General features: G+C 47.8%; 1 protein-coding gene across 3 annotated transcripts in view; it reads left to right on the forward strand.

Moving 5' to 3' along the window:
- Window positions 1-21,273, forward strand: part of afap1l1a (actin filament associated protein 1-like 1a) — a 51,301-nt gene extending 30,028 nt beyond the window's left edge. For 2 of the 3 annotated variants that reach the window (XM_083651689.1, XM_083651688.1), the window contains exons 2-19: window positions 8,023-8,148; window positions 8,594-8,677; window positions 8,827-8,918; window positions 9,840-9,990; window positions 10,245-10,340; window positions 10,474-10,688; window positions 11,249-11,428; window positions 11,963-12,046; window positions 13,320-13,395; window positions 13,703-13,822; window positions 13,942-14,153; window positions 14,704-14,849; window positions 14,960-15,032; window positions 16,575-16,686; window positions 17,504-17,671; window positions 19,506-19,690; window positions 19,777-19,902; window positions 20,506-21,273. In XM_083651689.1, coding sequence (XP_083507815.1) covers window positions 8,023-8,148; window positions 8,594-8,677; window positions 8,827-8,918; window positions 9,840-9,990; window positions 10,245-10,340; window positions 10,474-10,688; window positions 11,249-11,428; window positions 11,963-12,046; window positions 13,320-13,395; window positions 13,703-13,822; window positions 13,942-14,153; window positions 14,704-14,849; window positions 14,960-15,032; window positions 16,575-16,686; window positions 17,504-17,671; window positions 19,506-19,690; window positions 19,777-19,902; window positions 20,506-20,532 — 2,273 coding nt within the window. In that variant the 3' untranslated portion in view covers window positions 20,533-21,273. The remainder of the gene's footprint in view (window positions 1-8,022; window positions 8,149-8,593; window positions 8,678-8,826; window positions 8,919-9,839; window positions 9,991-10,244; window positions 10,341-10,473; window positions 10,689-11,248; window positions 11,429-11,962; window positions 12,047-13,319; window positions 13,396-13,702; window positions 13,823-13,941; window positions 14,154-14,703; window positions 14,850-14,959; window positions 15,033-16,574; window positions 16,687-17,503; window positions 17,672-19,505; window positions 19,691-19,776; window positions 19,903-20,505) is intronic. The other variant, XM_083651690.1, reaches the window with a different exon arrangement.
- Window positions 21,274-21,297: the final 24 nt, after the last annotated feature.

Genomic DNA, 21,297 nt, shown 5'->3' on the forward strand with positions numbered 1-21,297 from the left:
ACACACACACACACACACACACACACAGACACACACACACACAGACACAGACACACACACACACACACACACACACACACACACACACACACACACACACACACACACACACACACACAGACACACACACACACAGACACAGACACACACACACACACACACACACACACACACAGACAGACACACACAGACATGCACACACAAATACACTTTGCCCACTCATGCACTTTTAACAAGGTGAGGAATGTCTCTGTTTTTTTTTAACAAATTGACAAACACGTGTGAGGTGGTAAAGTAGGTTTGAGTGTGAGGTGGTAAAGTAGGTTTGAGTGTGAGGTGGTAAAGTAGGTTTGAGTGTCAGGTGGTAAAGTAGGTTTGAGTGTGATAGAAATATGTATCCGCTGTTGCAAAAAATGGCTACTGGTCATTCCTATTTTTATTTGGCTAATGCTATTGCAAAAAGATGCTTTCTACAACAGCATGAGTGAATACTGGATTCTGATTGGCTAGCAACAGTGGTAAATAGGCCAACAATCTACAGTTCGGCTCCAACCGCAGTATCACTCCGCTCCCTGATGAATGAAGAACACCTGTGCTGACTCCGCCCACTGTTAGCCTGTCAGTCTACAAATCTCTAACAAGGAAATGTCCGATTTCGTAGTAACGTTTGATTTACTGGGTGGATTGAGTGGCCACAACCCCCTTCCTCTCGTGGTAAATTTCTTAAATATATTTCTATCAAGAGGAACTCTAACCACAAGCATGAAATGATTGATATTATACACAAATAATGGGAAGAGGAAACACAACTTATTTGGTCATGATTGTCAAATTAGAAAAACCATGTGACTGTCTGCTGAACTTTGCAATTTAGAGAATTGATCAGGTGGATTTTAAGAAAAGGGAAGTTCAATGTCAAGGCTAGAAGGCCTCAAATATACGGTTGACTCAAAGCAGCCATGGAAACAGATGGCCCTCCCGTCTAAGAAACTACAGCAGACAGGGAACAGAGAACATACTTTCACTTTCAAACAGCAGATACATATTTCTATCAAGTGTCAGGTGGTAAAGTAGGTTTGAGTGTCAGGTGGTAAAGTAGGTTTGAGTGTCAGGTGGTAAAGTAGGTTTGAGTGTCAGGTGGTAAAGTAGGTTTGAGTCTGAATAAGCAGCACATACTGTAGCTGCTGGCACCACGCTGCTTGTCGTGGTTGTGTATCTCACAGGGTTTGGTCCTCCAGCATTGCTTCTTTGCTTTGTTGATGTTTTGATGGTTTTGCGGGCGAGACATGCCGTGTGTGTGTGTGTGTGTGTTTAGGTGTGTCTGTGTGTGTGTGTGTGTGTGTGTGTGTGTGTGTGTGTGTGTGTGTGTGTTTAGGTGTGTGTGTGTGTGTGTGTGTGTTTGTACACGCCTGGCCTCAAAACGCCCCCAAAGCGTTCTGACTTGACAGAAAACCAAATGACTTCTCCTTCTCAAAACTGCAAATATCGACCATCTCTGCCCTGTTTTGATGTGGCATTATCAGCTGTGAGCGTAATGTGTGTGTGTGTAGTCTGCCTGGAGTGGTGTGCTCAAAGCCTGCTTTATCAAACACACACACACACACACACACACACACACACACACACACACAGACACACGTGCACGTGTGCGTTCCACAGGTGCAGCAGAGATTCGAGGGATCTTCTAGATGTGTGAGAAACCCTGCTTTGGGCTCTGCAGTGCAGTGTGGTGTTCATTATAAGGGGATGAGGAGGGGGCTAAGGTGGTCTTATCGCTCAGGCAGACAGAAGACGATGATCTCCCCCCCGCTCTGCTCCAGCTGGCACCACCACACCAGCATTATCAGCGCCAAATGGAATCATCGGCCTTGAAGCCGTACCGTGATATATAGTAGGTTGTTTTTTTAGCGCAGCCAGGAGCGTAGCATTCCTCACTCGTGCCAGCTCCATTGTCTTGCTTTGTGTGTGTTATTATGATGTAGTGCTGCTGAGTGGTGTCAAGTTCACCTCCACTCCCCGATCACATGGAGTCATGATGTGGAGAAGCTCTCCCGCTAGGCCAGGGGAAGCCCAGCTGAGGCTGAGCAGCTGTAGCGTCTGGCAGAGAGAGAGGGAGAGAGAGAGAGAGAGAGAGAGAGAGAGAGAGAGAGAGAGAGAGAGAGAGAGAGAGAGAGAGAGAGAGAGAGAGAGAGAGAGAGAGAGAGAGAGAGAGAGAGAGAGGACCAGGCCAAGACGTCCTCCTACTCTCGCAAGTTTCCTCCACCGAAACACACCCTGCCCCACCCCACCTCTTCCTCGCTGTCATGTCCCCGGAGTGACACACACCCCACCCTGCCCCACCCCACCCCACCCCACCTCCTCGCTGTCATGTCCCCGGAGTGACACACACCCCACTCTGCCCCACCCCACCTCTTCCTCGCTGTCATGGCCCTGGAGTGACACACACCCCACCCTGCCCCACCCCACCTCTTCCTCGCTGTCATGGCCCTGGAGTGACACACACCCCACCCTGCCCCACCCCACCTCTTCCTCGCTGTCATGTCCCCGGAGTGACACACACCCCACCCTGCCCCACCCCACCCCACCTCCTCGCTGTCATGTCCCCGGAGTGACACACACCCCACCCTGCCCCACCCCACCTCTTCCTCGCTGTCATGTCCCCGGAGTGACACACACCCCACCCTGCCCCACCCCACCTCTTCCTCGCTGTCATGGCCCTGGAGTGACACACACTCCACCCTGCCCCACCCTGCCCCACATCCTCCTCGCTGTCATGTCCCCGGAGTGACACACACTCCACCCTGCCCCACCCCGCTCCACCTGCTCCTCGCTGTCATGTCTGTGTGTTTTATTTATTTTATTTATTTTAGGTTTCACTAACCTTTTATACTATTAATTTTTTTCTGGTACTATTAACTATGTGTTTTAATCATTTTTGGTTTTACTAACTTTCCGTACTTTTAATCTTTGTTGTATTATTAATTTTTCTTTCACTTTCATGACTACATCAACCTGCCATGGGACTACAGGTGGAAACTAGCCCTTGGGCTACAACCTGGCATATTTACTGTACGGCTGTACTGTTCATTAATGTGTAAAGTCCCATTCTTTAAATAAATGAATCTGAATCTGAATCTGAACCTCCTCCTCGCTGTCATGTCCCCGGGGTGACACACACCCCACCCTGCCCCACCCCGCTCCACCTGCTCCTCGCTGTCATGTCCCCGGAGTGACACACACCCCACCCTGCCCCACCCTGCCCCACATCCTCCTCGCTGTCATGTCCCCGGAGTGACACACACTCCACCCTGCCCCACCCTGCCCCACATCCTCCTCGCTGTCATGGCCCTGGAGTGACACACACTCCACCCTGCCCCACCCTGCCCCACATCCTCCTCGCTGTCATGTCCCCGGAGTGACACACACTCCACCCTGCCCCACCCCGCTCCACCTGCTCCTCGCTGTCATGTCCCCGGGGTGACACACACCCCACCCTGCCCCACCCTGCCCCACATCCTCCTCGCTGTCATGTCCCCGGAGTGACACACACTCCACCCTGCCCCACCCCGCTCCACCTGCTCCTCGCTGTCATGTCCCCGGGGTGACACACACCCCACCCTGCCCCACCCCGCTCCACCTGCTCCTCGCTGTCATGTCCCCGGGATGAATGGAGGCCTAATGAGGCAAAATAGGCGTTCTGGGTCCTCATGCCAGCGTTAGAGTGCAAGCTTGCTTTTATTACAATGGAAGGAAACAGCAGTAGTAAAAAAAAAAAGTGATTTAAACCGACGCAGGCAAACACACACACACACACACACACACACACACACACACACACACACACACACACACACACACACACACACACCTAGCTGCAACTGTGTCTCTGGCCAAGTTGCTCTTGACTGTATCCTTGGCAGGGCATTGTTAAGCCCATAGGAAGACCCACCTCATGGAAGTATGTCTTAAGGAGTGGGAGTAGCTCTCTCTCTCTCTCTCTCTCTCTCTCTCTCTCTCTCTCCCCTCTCTCTCTCTCTCTCTCTCTCTCTCCCCCCCCCCCCTCTCTCTCTCTCTCTCTCTCCCCCCCCCCTCTCTCTCTCTCTCTCTCTCTCCCCCCCCCCCCTCTCTCTCTCTCTCTCTCTCTCTCTCTCCCCCCCCCCCCCTCTCTCTCTCTCTCTCTCTCTCTCTCGCTCACATCATTGACAAACACCAGATACATCTATCTAGAGTTTCTGCTTGTCAGTTGTGATTATATACCAGATTACTTTGTCAGAGATATATGTCCGACAGTCCAACAATCTGTCTGAACTCACAGAGAGGCTCTTCCCACACACATGCATCACACACGACACACACACACACACACACACACACACACACACACACACACACACACACACACACACACACACACACACACACACACACACACACACACACACACAAAGCTGGCTTGAGTGTGCTTGACAGGGGGACCAACACCAAGGGTTGGCTGTTGACACACCTCACTAAATACACAGTGTTCATGCATGTGTGTGTGCGCACATGTGTGTGTGTGTGTGTGTGTGTGTGTGTGTGTGTGTGTGTGTGTGTGTGTGTGTGTGTGTGTGTGTGTGTGTGTGCATATCATATGCCCACACACACACACACACACACACACATGTTTTTAGGTACATACGAGCGCTCACCAAACAAAGAGATTTGTGGCGGAGCGCCTGTCCCATGGCTGACCCCAGCAGGAAGCATGGTTCACTGGGTGTAATGTGGTCGCACTGTGGAAACGGGGCACCGCGTGTGCGTGTGTGTGTGTGTGTGTGTGTGTGTGTGTGTGTGTGTGTGTCGGGGGGGGAGGGGGGGGGGGACGCGGCAGTGAGAGAGATGTAAGGGGAAACAGGGGGGAAACAGGACAAGTGTGCCAGGGTGACTCGGGCAGGTCAGGGGTCACCGTTGCTTTTTGGATGACAGCAGCAGAAAGACACAGCAGGAGGGCTAGAGAGGAAAGAGTGGAGAGAGGAAGTGATGACAAAAGACAGGAAACAGATAAGAGGAGGAGGGAAGGAAGGAAGGTGTGGTGTATTTGGTGGCTTTGGTTTGCGTTCGGCAAATGGAGGAGGAATCCTAAAGCCCACCTTATACACACACTCACACTAGCGCTGTTGTCCCAATACTAGAATTTCTAACTTCGATACCGAAGGAAAATATCGATACTCGATATACCATGTTCGATACCACGGGGGGAAATAACATCACATCAATAATCAATAATCAACATAAAGAAAGACAGAGGGAGGGACAGACACATGGTTCTCCATAATCTAGAGCAGATAAAACTCATTAAAAACGTTGCACTTACACAGCAGATTAGCCCTGCTCTAGTTAGCCTATCACAACACTTTTAGCTCATTGAGTCAACAGACATCCACCAATGATAGGGAGGGGGAAATCAATAGTATGATTGATTTTCATTACAGTAAGAGAAAACACTTCTGGTATCGATACTGTTGCAAATTAATATTGTATCCTTTTACATTTTTTAGGATCGATACTTATTGATACTATCAATACTGTACTTATGACTACCTTAACTCACACACTTGACACACACTTACACACACACATCAGCAGCAGGTCCCCGGACCTGTTCTCAGGCTTGCAGGAGTGTCCCGGGCCCGGCAGCAGCTGGGAGAGCCAGACGGGTTTATTTAAGTTCTGTTCTGAAAACAGGGGAGTGGTCCAGTCCCACCTCTCACATCAACATGTGATGTGAATCATATATTCCTATATCCTGAGTCAAGTGTTACAGAACCTGCTGAGCCCTGTTAAATGGTGTGTGTGTGTGTGCGCGTGTGTGTGTGTGTGTGTGTGTGTGTGTGTGTGTGTGTGTGTGTGTGTGTGTGTGTGTGTGCGAGAGGTCTGTCTGTCTTTCGGTTGGTCCATCTGTCTTCCATACAGTATCTGAGAGGCGGAGTTTGCTTTAGTGAGACTGGGGGACTTTGCTGTCTTCAGTCTGGCAACATCTGCTATTAGATAAAGATCGGTCTCAGTGGGTCACATTCTGCCTGCTTAGTGCCTTTTGGCCTGTTTTGCACTGTTTAAATGTTTAAATAGCCCCTCCGTTTCTCTGTCAGAGTCTCCTCTTTCTGCCAACATGCTTTCTGCTCTTTGCAGATCAGTTCACATTACCCTCTTAGTATTTAGATGGACAGCTGATTGAACTTTGGGATTGTGCCCAGCACCCGCATGTGGGTCGTGCTGCCAAAGGGGGCAGTGCTGCGTTGTTTTTCTCCACTCCCTTCTGCATTCTATTCTGTTAGGCTGTGTGATCTAGGATGCACGATATGTCAGCAATCATATCTTTTTAAGATATCAATATTGGTATGTGGTAAACCCTATATATCATTATCGATATCGGTATGCTGTAAATCTATGATTTATGGGCTTTTCCAAATGTGTTAGAAATAAAGAAAGAGATTACTTTTTAAAATACAGTGTTTACATGTGTTTTAATGCAGGATGTACAACATTTCATTATGATAGAAACTTGTTTTTTATAGAGATCATATCGACATCGGTAAAATATCAGTTAATGTTAATATTCGGTATTGGCCAAAATGTTCATATCGGTGCATCCCTAGTTTTGACTTCTTCTTTTTGGTAGCTTCATTTGATCATTTCCATTTTTCGTTGACGTTAAAGGAACACTCCGCCCATTTTCAACCAGCTTTGTATCATTAGAACATCAGTAGTATAACAGAAAACTGTAAACGGTTTTGAAGTCTGTCATTTAATTTGACAGTTATTGAGTGTTAAAGTGTGGACCAGTGACATCACTGGTCCACACTAACTCAAATTAATAACTCATTAACTCAAATCAACTCTCAATAACTGTCAAACTATTCATCATTCATCTAGTTTGACAGTTATTGAGAGTTGATTTGAGTTAATGAGTTATTAATTTGAGTTAGTGTGGACCAGCGATGTCACTGGTCCACACTTTAACACTCAATAACTGTCAAATTAAATGACAGACTTCAAAACCGTTTACAGTTTTCTGATATACTACTGATGTTCTAATGATACAAAGCTGGTTGAAAATGGGCAGAGTGTTCCTTTAATGAGCAAGAGGCAAACATGTTTCCTGTCTGTGTGGCATTTTGTTTCAGTCATGACATCATTTAGTCTGGAAGTAACAGAGAGACGAGGAAAGGAGGAGGAGCCATGCAGTGATGGTGTTGAAGTAACAGAGAGAGGAGGAAAGGAGGAGGAGCCATGCAGTGATGGTGTTGAAGTAACAGAGAGAGGAGGAAAGGAGGAGGAGCCATGCAGTGATGGTGTTGAAGTAACAGAGAGAGGAGGAAAGGAGGAGGAGCCATGCAGTGATGGTGTTGAAGTAACAGAGAGAGGAGGAAAGGAGGAGGAGCCATGCAGTGATGGTGTTGAAGTAACAGAGAGAGGAGGAAAGGAGGAGGAGCCATGCGGTGATGGTGTTGAAGTCACAGAGAGAGGAGGAAAGGAGGAGGAGCCATGCAGTGATGGTGTTGAAGTAACAGAGAGAGGAGGAAAGGAGGAGGAGCCATGCAGTGATGGTGTTGAAGTAACAGAGAGAGGAGGAAAGGAGGAGGAGCCATGCAGTGATGGTGTTGAAGTAACAGAGAGAGGAGGAAAGGAGGAGGAGCCATGCAGTGATGGTGTTGAAGTAACAGAGAGAGGAGGAAAGGAGGAGGAGCCATGCAGTGATGGTGTTGAAGTCACAGAGAGAGGAGGAAAGGAGGAGGAGCCATGCAGTGATGGTGTTGAAGTAACAGAGAGAGGAGGAAAGGAGGAGGAGCCATGCAGTGATGGTGTTGCAGATGAATACTGACACACTGTGTGAAGCTAAAGTGACAGGAAAGGCAGGAAAAACACGGAGAACGAGTCTCTTTGACATACACCTGGTGTTTGTTTAGTCTGGTCAGTCCGACCTTCGCCCCCATCTCCCACACTGGCTGACCCCGTGCCCTCTGACCTTTGCCCCCTGTGTAGCCATGGAGGTGTTGGTGAGTGAACTGGGCGTCCTGCTGAAGCTGCTGGACCAGGAGAACCTCAGCTCCTCCACGCAGGAGAAGAAGACCTGCGTCAGGAACCTCCTCCAGCAGATACAGCCATCAGGTCAGACAGGCACACACCAACTGTTTCTGATGTTCAAACATCATGTCCATGCATTTCATTATAGCAGTAATAGTGTCTCATTTTAGATTAGAAAGTTCACACAAAAACAAGTGGAATACACTCATTTTAGATTTTAGTAGTATAATCACTAAAGACAATGTTATTTAATTACTGATTTTTATTGTCTTTAAATACAGTAATAAAAAACATATCTGCTTTTAATTAGATAAATCAGATAACCCAAAGATCAAACGGTTAGGAATCACTACTCTAGATTACAGGTTGGAGGTCATAATGTCAGAAATATAAACTGAGATGATTTCTTACTGTACTGTCTGTCTGTCTGTGTGTGTGTGTGTGTGTGTGTGTGTGTGTGTGTGTGTGTGTGTGTGTGTGTGTGTGTGTGTGTGTGCACACATGTGCGCGTGCCTCTTCCTCCCTCCAGTGTCAGGAACAGACTACATCTATATGAACTCGGCGGTCTACAGAAATGGCACCAGCTTTGTAGAATCCCTCTTTGAGACGTTCGGTGAGTTTATTCTATGAAATATGCCGTCTCTCCTGCCTCGATCCTGTTCTCATTATTATAGACTAAACGTGTGAGTTTGATCCCATGTTGTTGTCTCATTATTATAGACTAAACATGTGAGCTTCATCCCATGTTGTTGTCATTTATAGACTGTGACCTGGGGGAGCTGAAAGACGCTGCAGACGATCTGAAGCAAGACCAACACACGCAGACCGAGGAGACGACCACAACTTCAAAACAGGCATGTGACAAGATGTCCTCGATGCATGTTGAATGGCTTATGGCTATTTTGGCAGTAGGGTGACAGTGTGGTATGTGACTATGTGACAGATGTGAGTTAAACAGATGTGCGATGTTTGACGGAGAGAGTGAAGCGTTCTGTCCAGCTGCAGAGCCCTGTTACAAGGCCATCCATCTTTTTGTCACTCATGTCCGTGCAGTATGTCATTCTCCTCTGAGACCTTCTACAGCTCCACAAGGAACTATTACACCTCCAAAATGAGCAGTGGAGGAGGGAGAGAGACAGAAAAAGAGACAGAGAGACTATTGCTTTGACAGGGTTTTTCCATGCACACATACTTGTCACACTGTTTGCTCTTGTTACGAGTTCGTATTTATCTTTTTAACTGTTTGGGAATCCTCCCTAGTGCTCTCAGAGCCCATCTGTCTAACGTATATAGCTTCTATATTGTAGAGTGCAAGTTGCTTTTTAAGATAAAAAATATATATAAATCAAATTGTCATGTTTTTCATGATCTTAAAGCTATTCTCATCTAAAGTCTTGTGCTTAAATGCTTGAAATTAGTTTTTTTTTCCGACCAATTTAAATTGTGAAGTTGATGCCTATTAATGTGTGCACTTCTTTCCAAAGCGTTTGGCTTTCCATCGAGGCAAAGGGTGGCTACTTTAAATCATCCAAAAATATGAGATCACTTGGATTTGTTGAACACCTTTTCTGCTCACTACATGATTCCATGTGTGTTATTTCATAGTTTTAATCTCTTTACTATTATTATAAAATGTGCAAAATAATACAAATAAACTGGTAGTGGAGTTATATGAGTTATAACAATTCCCGTTTCTTGGCTACGGAGGAGATTGGCGTTTTGCATGCCGACGGTGTTTGTGTGTCTTCCTCAGTTTGTGTGTCTTTCCTCAGCAGGGCTGCACAGACTGCCCCGCCCCTCCTCCTCCTCCTCCTCCTCCTCCTCCTCCCCCGCTGCCCACCACCCCTCCTCCCGAGGACTATTACGAGGAGGCCGTGCCCCTCAGTCCTGGCAAGATGCCAGAGTACATCATTAACGTTACGCGAGGTCAGCAGCATCCTCCCTCCTGTGCACAACTCACTGCCCCCTTTGTGTCATTCTGCCATAATAACTGACTTTAGTCGGAGGAATTTCCGTCTCCTCAGTACCGATGATGATAATAATAATAATAATGATGATAACCTCATTCATATAGCACTTTTTCCCAAACATTGTTACAAAGTACTGGTTCTGGCTCATTTTGGGATGACAGAACACGAGGCCTAATTAGGGGTTCTTTTTGTTATGCCTTTCGTTTCCAGGCAGTTCCAGCCCCCCCAACTCTATAGAGGACGGCTATGAAGACGCCGAGAGCATCTACCCCCCTACCTGCATCACCTCACGCCGCAAAAACTCCTGTAAGGAAGAACGCCATTACCCGCAATTTAAGTAGGATACAGGATCAGAACAGCAGCGTTTGATCAGTTCCTGGTAAATCCTTAAAAGACACATGCAGACGCATACTTCATATTTGTTTTTCCGCTCTCCCAGACAATGATTCGGACGCTCTGAGCAGTTCGTACGAGTCGTACGAGGAGGACGAGGAGGAGAGGAGCCCTGGTGTCGGGCTCACTCATCAGTGGCCCTCGGAGGAGAGCGCCATGCCTCCCGCCCGGGACTGTCGCATCTGCGCCTTCCTGCTGCGCAAGAAACGCTTCGGCCAGTGGGCCAAACAGCTCACCGTCATACGGGACAACAAGCTACAGGTGAGAGGGTGTAACGCAGTGATACTCAACTTGCGGCCCGCGGGCCCGTGGGCGCCCCCTGTGTGGCCCGCGATGGAATTGCAAAAAAAAAACAGTGCACCTGAACGCAACATGCAAGATACCCGCTGAATAAGTGTCCAAATGTTCATGTCACTCTGGCCAATACTCCACTTCTGTTATAGCATTTCAGTCGGGAATATGGAATATCTTTCAATAATCTATAATTTAGCTGCTAAATTGTCAAATACTGCCGTCTGCTCACTACTCAGGCACTTATGTATGTACTTAACCTAATTAACTTAACCTCTAACTATCTATCCGGTGTGCACAACATTGTCAGACTAAATTCCGGCTGACACCCCAAAAACCTACAATCCGCGACAGAAAAATGGATATTGTTTGTTTATTAACTGGCCCCTGGCCTTCTATCATTTCACGAAAGTGGCCGCCGGGCAAAGCAAGTTGAGTATCCCTGTAACGGGTGAAAACGTACATGCACAGGCATACATATATTATCCACGCTCTCTGTGAACCTGCCATATGTGTCTTCATCCCTGCAGTGCTATAAGAGTTCAAAGGACACTTGTCCCTATGTGGACCTGCTGCTGCCCCAGTGCACTGTGGTGTACGCTCCCAAAGACAGCAAGAGGAAGCGCCATGAGCTCCGCTTCACCTCGCCCAACGGAGAGGCGCTGGTGCTGGCTGTGCAGAGCAAGGAGCAGGCGCACAGATGGCTCAGGGTGAGGAGGTGCACACACCCACACACAACATGCTTTAGATGAGGCCACACCCACACACTTTGACACGCAACATGCTTTAGATGAGTTTTATATTATTATTTATTTCTATTTTTTATTTTACAATTTAAATTGTAATAATAATTTATTTTTTTACAACAAAACAGAACAGAACAACATGAGATGAGAATGAGATGAGAGAAGATGAGTTTTATATGATTAATTTAACATCATTTAATTATGTTAAATACTGTAGATACTGAGTTAGCTATACATGAGTGGGATTTAGTTTATGCATTAAAAATAAAATAAAAATAAAACATTTCGGATTTCTTTGGCGAGCTACTTAGTGATGGCCCCTGCTCTAACAGAAATACTTTCGTTTTCCATCACATTTTTGATTCGTCGTGATTGGTAGTACACACACACATCTATCATGGTTACTGTACTTTTGAGAGTGAGAGGAGACACGCCTTAACAGGAAGTGACATCGTCCTTGTTGGCGTGAACGACACCTGTAACATTTGCCCCACACAGGTTGTGAGGGAAGTGAGCGGCCAGGCGACAGTACCTGACGAATCGGCATCTCCCATCATTCCTCGAAAAACGGAACTTGACAAGGTAAGGGTAGAAGGGAGGACGTTTGTGTCGTTTGCGTTTGTGTCGGTTTGTGTCGGTGTCGGCGTTTGTGTCTTCTTCTCCCTCCATCTTCACAGCGGACGTAAGGAAAAGTTGGGAGGCGTAACCGCGGCATGATGACACAGTGCACGCTGATCCCTGTATTTGTCTCCCAGAACAAAGTGGAGATCTGTCGCGTAATTGGGCGTTAAAACGGCAATGATAGGGTGGTAGTGAGCCAGCGCTGGAACCGGCACATCCTCTCCACATTTACCCTGTCAGCGTAAATTACAAAGGATGGGCCGTAAATACCAGCACAGATTGAAGAGGGGGAACCACTGCAGAGGAGGAGGAGGAGGGGGAGGAGGAGGGAGGAGGAGGAGGAGGAGGAGGAGGAGGAGGAGAGGAGGAGGAGGGGGGGGGGGGAGGGGGAGGAGGAGGAGGGAGAGGGGGAGGAGGAGGGGGAGGAGGAGGAGGAGGAGGAGGAGGAGGAGACAGATGGGGATAGATGGGGATGTGGTTATGGGTAAGAGACTGTATGAGAAAGAGCAAGACACAGACACTCTGTGATAACGGCATTGCTGGATGCAATGTGGATGCAGGGGAATACAGTATGTAGGTGGCTCATTGTTGTACAATCTCTTCACTTCATGGCTTAAAGTCCAGCTGGAAACTGGCATTGCGAGAGTATCTCACTTCCTTATTGTGACGCATTTCCGAGTAAAACGGGATAGACACAAATATCAATGTTTATAAATGTAAAGGTTTCTATGTATATCTATGGATAGAGACAGGCACGTCATAACTGTTTGGACAATTTGACTGAAAAGTGGGTGTGTCTGGGAGGAGAGGGAGAGAGTGCGAGAGAGAGAGGAGTGCCTTGCAGTGCAGACATTTTAGGGGCGTGGCCATTTGGCCTTCGGCGTCGCAATTACCGTAGGTTTGTAGGGCACCAGGCCCCATGCCAGGTCACAAAGGTCATCGAGTGAAATAAGAGGATTTGAAGCCTACAAATAAATAACTTGAAATACTTTTACAGTCTGTGTCTAAACAGAGAGTGAGAGAAGCCATCAGGCGTCTTGTGGTGGATCTGGACTGGAATGCAACTGTTGAGAATGTGTTGTCTAAACTCTGTGTGTGTGTGTGTGTGTGTGTGTGTGTGTGTGTGTGTGTGTGTGTGTGTGTGTGTGTGTGTGTGTGTGTGTGTGTGTGTGTTCGTGTGTGTGTGTGCGTGCGTGTGCGTGTGTGCGTGTGTGCGTGCGCGCTCTTCCCTCAGCGGTTGTCTGCGGAGAAGAACACATCCGATTCAGACAGTGTGGGCGTGTCCACAGGAGACAACTGCCGAGAGAATGGTGAGAGAGACACACACACACACACACACACACACACACACACACACACACACACACACACACACACCCTGAAATCAACACTGCAAGTATTTATTTATCTCTATGTATCTTTTTTTATCTGTCTATGAACACACATCTTGAGTGAATTACCAGCTTTGACAGTCCCTCAGATAAATATACTATATACTGTAAATATACTGTATGCTGTAAATATACTGTATACTGTAATAGCCCTTGGTCCAAAAGCGACTGTTTTCTTCTTCTGTTGTCTATGTGCTGCCTTTGACCTTTGACCTTTGTACTGTAGGTAAGGTGAAGCGCGGGGCGTTTGCAGCGGGCCGTAAGATCACGCGCATCATCAGCTTCTCGAAGAAGAAGCCCCCTCGTCCCGATGACCCCCGCACGACCTACAGTGACCCCCGACAAGGTGTGGCCCCACTTCACTGTCCCTCTCCGTGTCCCCGCCTCCTCCCGTCACTCTCCATGTTGGATTGACATATCCATCAACCTGTCCCCCCCCCCCCCCCCCCCCCCCCCGCCCTGCAGGCTACCTGTCCGTGCTGCTGAGCCAGGTGTGGAGGGAGCAGTGGTGCTGCGTGTGCAGAGGAGCGCTGCACTTCTACCAGGACAGAGGAGACCCGCGCACCTCCATGCCTTCCCTCCCGCTGCACGGCTGCGAGGTGCTCCCCGGGCTGGGACCCAAACACCCCTTTGCCTTCCGCATCATACGGGTCAGCACCGAAGTGGCTGCTCTGGAGGTACGTCCTCATATTATTTGTTATTTGTTGCGAGCAAAAATATCATTACAAATAAATGCTTTAAAATGATTAAAAAAAACGTTGATAGTACCTTGAGGTGGGTAATTTCCTGGCCATATAACCCCGAATTTCAGGATTATCTGTCATCTGTTGCTGCAGTAGAGGAGATTGGAGAATTGTGTTTTTTTTTCTATCTCTCTCGAGTCACTGTTATTATGGGGAAACAGGCCTGAAAATCTGAATTCTAAACACACAAACGTTTCCTCCTCCGACTGGTTTTCAGTTACACTTGTTCAACCTGAAAGGTTTAATGAACATAAAGAAAGCGATTCACTTAAAAACAATTCACCAGCATGACTAGTTTTTGCAAATATTGTCAGAATGTGCTTTGTTCGTGCTTGTTTATATGTTATAAGTGTGATTTTGAGACCCTTATTTCACCAAATAATGACCGACTATAATGAATTTAGAGAGAGAAACACTTTTCCAGGAAGACAAGTTCAGCACTTGAAGATGTCATGAATGAGGTGTTTGCTCCGTCTCTCTTCAGGCGGGCAGCTCCGAGGAGCTGGGTCGGTGGCTAGGCGTCCTGCTAGCAGAGACGGGCTCGTCGACGGACCCGGAGTCGCTGCACTACGACTACGTCGACGTGGACACCATCGCTAACATCCGCGACGCCGCGCGACACTCCTTCCTGTGAGTGAGGGGGGTGGAGTCAGGATGTTTGGGGGGCGAGGAGGTCAAAGCCGGGGCGACGGACAGAGCTGTGTGATCAACTCATCATCTCTGCCTCTCTGATCCTCTAGGTGGGCGACGTCCTCCAGCAGCACCTCCACAGACTCCAGAACATATGATGAGGTTCCTCATGAGGACATGCAGGTGGGCCAAAACACGCACACACACACACACACACACACACACACACACGTCACACACACACACACACACACACACACACACACACACACACACACACACACACACACACACACACACACACACACACACACACACACACACACACACACACATTTCCCAAGTCCAGCTGAACTCTGTGCAGAAGGGCTAGTCCTGGTCTCAAGGGTTCACTTGCATGTAGCCAGATTAGTAGCTTTGTGTGTGTGTGTGCGTGTGTGTGTGTGTGTGTGTGTGTGTGTGTGTGTGTGTGTGTGCGTGCGTGCGCGCGTGCGTGCGTGTGTGTGTGTGTGTGCGTGTGCGTGTGCATGTGTGTGTGCGTGTGTGCAGCTGCTGGGGACTGTCACTGTCTGAATATGACACCCCTGATCATTCATCTAAACAGACAGCGCTCTGTTACACGCCTATCAATGACTACTCTTTGTCGGCCAGAGGGAAAGCATTGTGTGTGTGTGCGTGTGTGTGTGTGTGTGTGTGTGTGTGCGCGTCTGTGTGTGTGCATGCTTCCGTGTGTGTGCGTGCTTCCGTGTGTGTGTGTGTGTGTGCATGCGTGTGCGTGCGTGTGTGTGTGTGCGTGCATGCGTGTGCTTGCGTGTGTGTGTGTGCGTGCATGCGTGTGCGTGCGTGTGTGTGTGTGCGTGCATGCGTGTGCGTGTGTGTGTGTGTGTGTGTGTGTGTGTGCGTGTGTGTGTGTCTGTGCGTGTGTGTGCGTGTGCATGTGTGTATGAGAGAGAGAGATAGATTAGGAAAAGAAAAAGCGTTGAAAGGAAGGCAAAAGGTCAGGGCAGTTTTAGGGCCTTAACCTCCTTTCTTAACCCCGCTGACACGCACTTAAAGCTGAGCTCTCATCACATGATGCACACACACACAAACACACAGACTTGACTCCAGTCTCACAGACCTATAAATTAGTCTCAACACATCGACTTCATTAACAGCCTTTTCTCTTCCTCTTCTCTGTCCCTGCTGTCTTTCTCATCTGTTTGCATCCTCCTCCACACATCGTTCCCACCCCACCTCCTCCTCTCTCCTCCTCCTCCTCTCTTCTCCTCCTCCTCCTCTCTCCTCCTCCTCCTCTCTTCTCCTCCTCCTCTCTTCTCCACCTCCTCCTCTCTTCTCCACCTCCTCCTCTCTTCTCCACCTCCTCCTCTCTTCTCCTCCTCCTCTCTTCTCCACCTCCTCTCTTCTCCTCCTCCTCTCTTCTCCACCTCCTCTCTTCTCCTCCTTCTCTCTTCTCCACCTCCTCTCTTCTCCACCTCCTCTCTTCTCCTCCTCTCTTCTCCACCTCCTCTCTTCTCCTCCTCCTCTCTTCTCCACCTCCTCTCTTCTCCTCCTCCTCTCTTCTCCACCTCCTCTCTTCTCCACCTCCTCCTCTCTTCTCCACCTCCTCCTATCTTCTCCACCTCCTATCTTCTCCTCCTCCTATCTTCTCCACCTCCTCTCTTCTCCTCCTCCTCTCTTCTCCACCTCCTCCTCTCTTCTTCACCTCCTTTCTTCTCCACCCAGCCAGAGGAGAAGAGCAGGCAGCAGTCGGGGAGCCAAGGGCAGCAGCGGCGCTCCAGTTTCTCCGGCAGCGACTCCGGAACGCCGGGTGTCTCCCTCGAACGCTCCGGCTCAAGTAAGAGGACTCCCTACTCTGGAAGAACCCGGCCTAGGATCCCATGTGTTTTAGAAGCTGCTCTCCTGTGTTTCTCCTACTCTACTGGACTCTACTATACTGTACTGTACTGTACTGTACTGTACTGTACTGTACTGTACTGTACGCCCTTCTCAGCTTCGTCAGATGTATCTACACTAGTCATACAATCTCTTTAATTGGCCTATGGATTGTGACAGTCATGGTGTATGACCTTCCATAGCTCAATGTTCTCCTCTCAATCATCTTCTCACGTTCCACTCATAATGTGTTCCCTCTCTTTGCTCCGTTCTGTCAGTCTGTTTGCCTCTCATACAAACGGTGAAGATATACTGTAGGCTGTAACTGGGTCTGGGAAAAGCGATCTTGGTGCGGTTGGCTCTACTTCTCTCTGTTGTTTCTCAGGGTCTCTGCGTGGAGGCTCTGACACATCAAAGAACCCTGCACTCTCCGGGGCCCGAGAGCTTCAGGATGTAACCTGAGATTTATTAGACACTCCCATTAGATCCGCTGTCTCCCCTCCCGACCTGCGGGGGTGTGTGTGTGTGTGTTTGTCTCTGATCCTTGTCTTTTCCCTTCCCTTGGTTGAATATGAGAAAATGGTCAAAAGCTGCTTGCTGCCCTGTTGCGTTAGCTGCACAAGAGCGGTTTCACACCCCTCACACGGAGTGAGTGGGAGAGTTTGACAGAGACTCAGGCAGGCGGGCAGATCGGCGTAGGGATGCCGCGTCTCCTTCCCATGACCCCTTTGCACGTTTTGACCCCTCACCTCTACTCGCCCTCTGACCTCTCCACCCAGATGCCAACCCGTACGCAAGGTACGGGAAAACGCGGGCGGAGGAGGACGCCAAGCGCTACCTGAGAGAGAAGGAGGAGCTGGAGAAGGAGAGGGACGGGGTCCGGGATGCTCTGGTCACCCTCAGACGGGAGAAGAAAGAGCTGAAGGAGGAGCTGAACGTGGTCTCCGGTAAGGCCGAACAAAGTGAAACGTGGGAGCAGAGGCTCTTCAAGCTGCACTCAAGTCAAATCTGAAGTCTTCTATATCAGAAAAATGCATTTGGTTGCTGCAAAGCCTCAAAGAACATGACAACAAATAAATGAGCTTGCTCATATGTACTTGATTCTTCGTCATACAGAAGAGAACCTCATGTATGTGTTGGCTAGGGCTGAAATGATCAGTCAAATAATCAAGTAGTTGATCGACAGAAAAATTATCTATTTGAATTTTGATAAGATTTGGATTAAAAGTAAAAAATACCAAACATTTGTTGGTTAGATTGTTAAGATTTGCTTTCTTTTCTCCATTTCATATCATAATAAAACAAAATACTTTGTGGGGGTTGTCTTTGGCTGCTGGTCCAGGAAGCCATTTTAAGACTCTGGTAACTTGTGATTTCCCATTTATCATTATTTTTCAACACTTTATAGCCTAAATCAGGGGTTCCCAAACTTTTCAGACCAAGTACCACTATGTACAAAACCAAATTTCCCAGGGACCACTTCCACTGTGGATACCAATTATTTTTTTCATAAAATACATTTTGCTGATATATAACTATGCAATAGCATCAGAAAGGCTAAATAACAACATAAGGCATTAATGTAGGTCTTCTAGTTTCATAATGATACCAGATACTTCACTCTGGCTTTAAAACTGAGCCCGCTATACAGCCTCTGAAAGTAACATTTCCAGAATATTGCCATATTTCCGAAAATCGGCCCAAGCCTACTCCTCAGGGTTAATGTGTATATAAAAACTGCTGTCTGTAAAAAGTAAAATTAAAATTAAAATTGCAATGCTCTGGCGGACCACCAGGTGGAGCACGCAGACCACAGTTTGGCGGGATAATCATTCGTTGCAGCCCTAGTCAGGGGCGGACTGGGATCATAATTCAGGCCGGGCATTAGATACCAAGCAGGCCAGGCCGATATGGGCTGACGCGCGTGCCGGCGTCCGAAGGGCGGCGGCGGAAAATTTGGGGCGTTTGAAGCTCAATTTGGGCCGTTTGAAGCCCAATTTGGGCCGTTTGAAGCCAGATTTGGGTCGTTTAAAGCCAGATTTGGGCTGTTTGAAGCCCGATTTGGGCCGTTTGAAGCCCAATTTGGGCCGTTTGAAGCCCAATTTGGGCCAAGTCCAATTTTACAATGAGATGCACCCACTTTAAACCTGAATAAAGTAATAAAACCACTAGTAAACCAGTAGGCGGCGCCTGGCCTGCTGTTCAGTGAGTGGCCTGGCCTGGCTTGCAAAAAAAAAAAAAAAAAAAAAAAAAATTTTTTTTTTTTTTGGCAGGCCAGGCCAGGCCAGGCCACCGGGCATTTGTCCGACGTGCCCGATTATGCAGTCCGCCACTGGCCCTAGTGTTGGTTGTTTGAGCAGGATGGCCTACAGTAGTAAACAGAGAGTCTCTGTGCTTCACCTGGATGGCTTGGGTTCAAGCCCTACTGTCAGCAAGCGTCCACCCTGCCTAAGTGCTCTCGAGCAAGAAACTACTGAGATACCTGTTCTGTATCTGACCCTGTACTCTCACCTCCAAGCTAAAAGAGAATTGCCCTGCGGGGGTCAATAAACCATCACATTGTTATTGCACTCGCAACATGGCTATGAAAATCCCCTCTTAATCCCTTTAATTTCCTCTGGTTCCACATAATCCACATCCAGTCTGTTTTCAAAGCCACGCTGAATTAGATCATATTGAGACTGCAGCATCATCGAATGGAGGAAATGAAACTCCATGGAGATTTTACGCTTGCTACATCTGGTGCCTTGTGTCTCTTGATTGTATGTGTCCGTGGAGCAGACAAGCAGAAGCCCTCCGTGTGCGAGCGCGTGTCCCAGCTGGAGGAGGCTTGTCGAGGGAGGGAGGCCGAGAGGGTCGACCTGGAGCTCCGACTCACGCAGGTCAAAGAAAACCTCAGGAAGAGCCTGGCGCTGGGTGCACCGCCGGAGGCACCGCCGGTGGAGGCTAAACCACGTGCTGCTAAGGTAAACTCGGTACATTTTAATAGTAAGCAAACACACACAAAATGTATGAGGCATCAAACATTGTGTGCTTTTTTCTCTGTGTGTAGATTCGCACCAGTAAGACCCAGAATATCTACAGCGAGTCTTTACCAGTCAACTGTGCCTCTGAGATGCGTAAGAGACCGCCATCTCTTTATGCCTCCTCTAAAGGAACAGTGATGCAGAAGGCCAAGGTAACGACTGAACCAGCTATTCCCTATCTCTCTCTATCTCTCTCTATCTCTCTCTCTCTCTGTCACACACACACACACACACACACACACACTTTCTGCCTGAATCAATTCCACAGCCTGTCATGATGATTAGCTTTCTGTCTCAGGATCCATAGGAGGTTAATAGCATCACAGCAGCAGGTGCGATCAGTCGATCATCTAATGGACTTTTCACACTGACACAGTGCTAAACACCAACTACTCACCAAGTGCACTCTCTCTGTCTAGATACAGTCAGACAGACACACAGACAGAGAGACAGACAGGCAGACATACAGGCAGACAGACATAGAGAGAGACAGACAGACATACAGGCAGACAGACATAGAGAGAGACAGACAGACAGAGAGACAGACAGACAGACAGACATACAGGCAGACAGACATATAGAGAGAGACAGACACACAGACAGAGAGACAGACAGACAGACATACAGGCAGACAGACATATAGAGAGAGACAGAGAGACAGACAAGCAGAGAGATCATTTGTGTTCCACGTAAGGGAGGACAAATGGAACTTATTTAATAGTGTTACTAACTTGCTGCCTGTTGTCTTTTTTCAGGAATGGGAGTCAAAGAAAGCGACCTAAGAGTGGTGCCATGGAGAAGACTGCAAAACGGATACATATGATGTGACATATGGATACGTATGAACATGTTGATAGATATGAACATATTGATATGTTGATATTAGACTATAGCACCATGCAGACACATTGAGTCAAACAAAACAGACCCATCTACAACCCTGAGGATACACTTTACTCTTTTTTTCCCATTTGAAATATTGGTGAGGAAATGTAATATTGTAAATGGAAGAACTCAGCCACTAGGGGGAGGTAAGCTCACTGCATATTTACTCCACTGTCTTCCTCCTTGTGCCAGGATTCCAGTCTTTTCCCACCTGCACTGTCTTCATTATGAGCATTTTTGCCCCCATTCCCACAAGTGACATACATTCAAGAGAGAGACAGGAAAAGTGAGGAATGAACGTGCATGAAGGAAAGAAGAAGTGTATTGAAAGGTGTGTACATTAAGTGTGTACATTGCAGTGGAAAGGCAGTGTGTGTGTGCAGCACTGCAGAAGGTGAGATGTTCAGCTCTTTAGTCTCTAAGCCATGATGTGCCTTTGACATGGCATAATGTTATTTTCCTTACCTGTACATAGTGAGCCATGACTACTGTTTTGTATAAATTATATAGTGTGGTTTCATTTCTCCTCAGCCTATAGATAATATAGTGACTAACACAATGGTGCTATTCACTGATAAAAAAAAAAAAAAAAATCTCTGTATAATATGGGAAAGCCCCATCATGCATCATTTTAACAACTCCTCTCCTGAACCTGTGGTTGA

The sequence above is a fragment of the Poromitra crassiceps genome, assembly GCF_964638095.1.
Source record: "Poromitra crassiceps genome assembly, chromosome: 15".
In the NCBI taxonomy this organism is placed as follows: Eukaryota; Metazoa; Chordata; class Actinopteri; order Beryciformes; family Melamphaidae; genus Poromitra; species Poromitra crassiceps.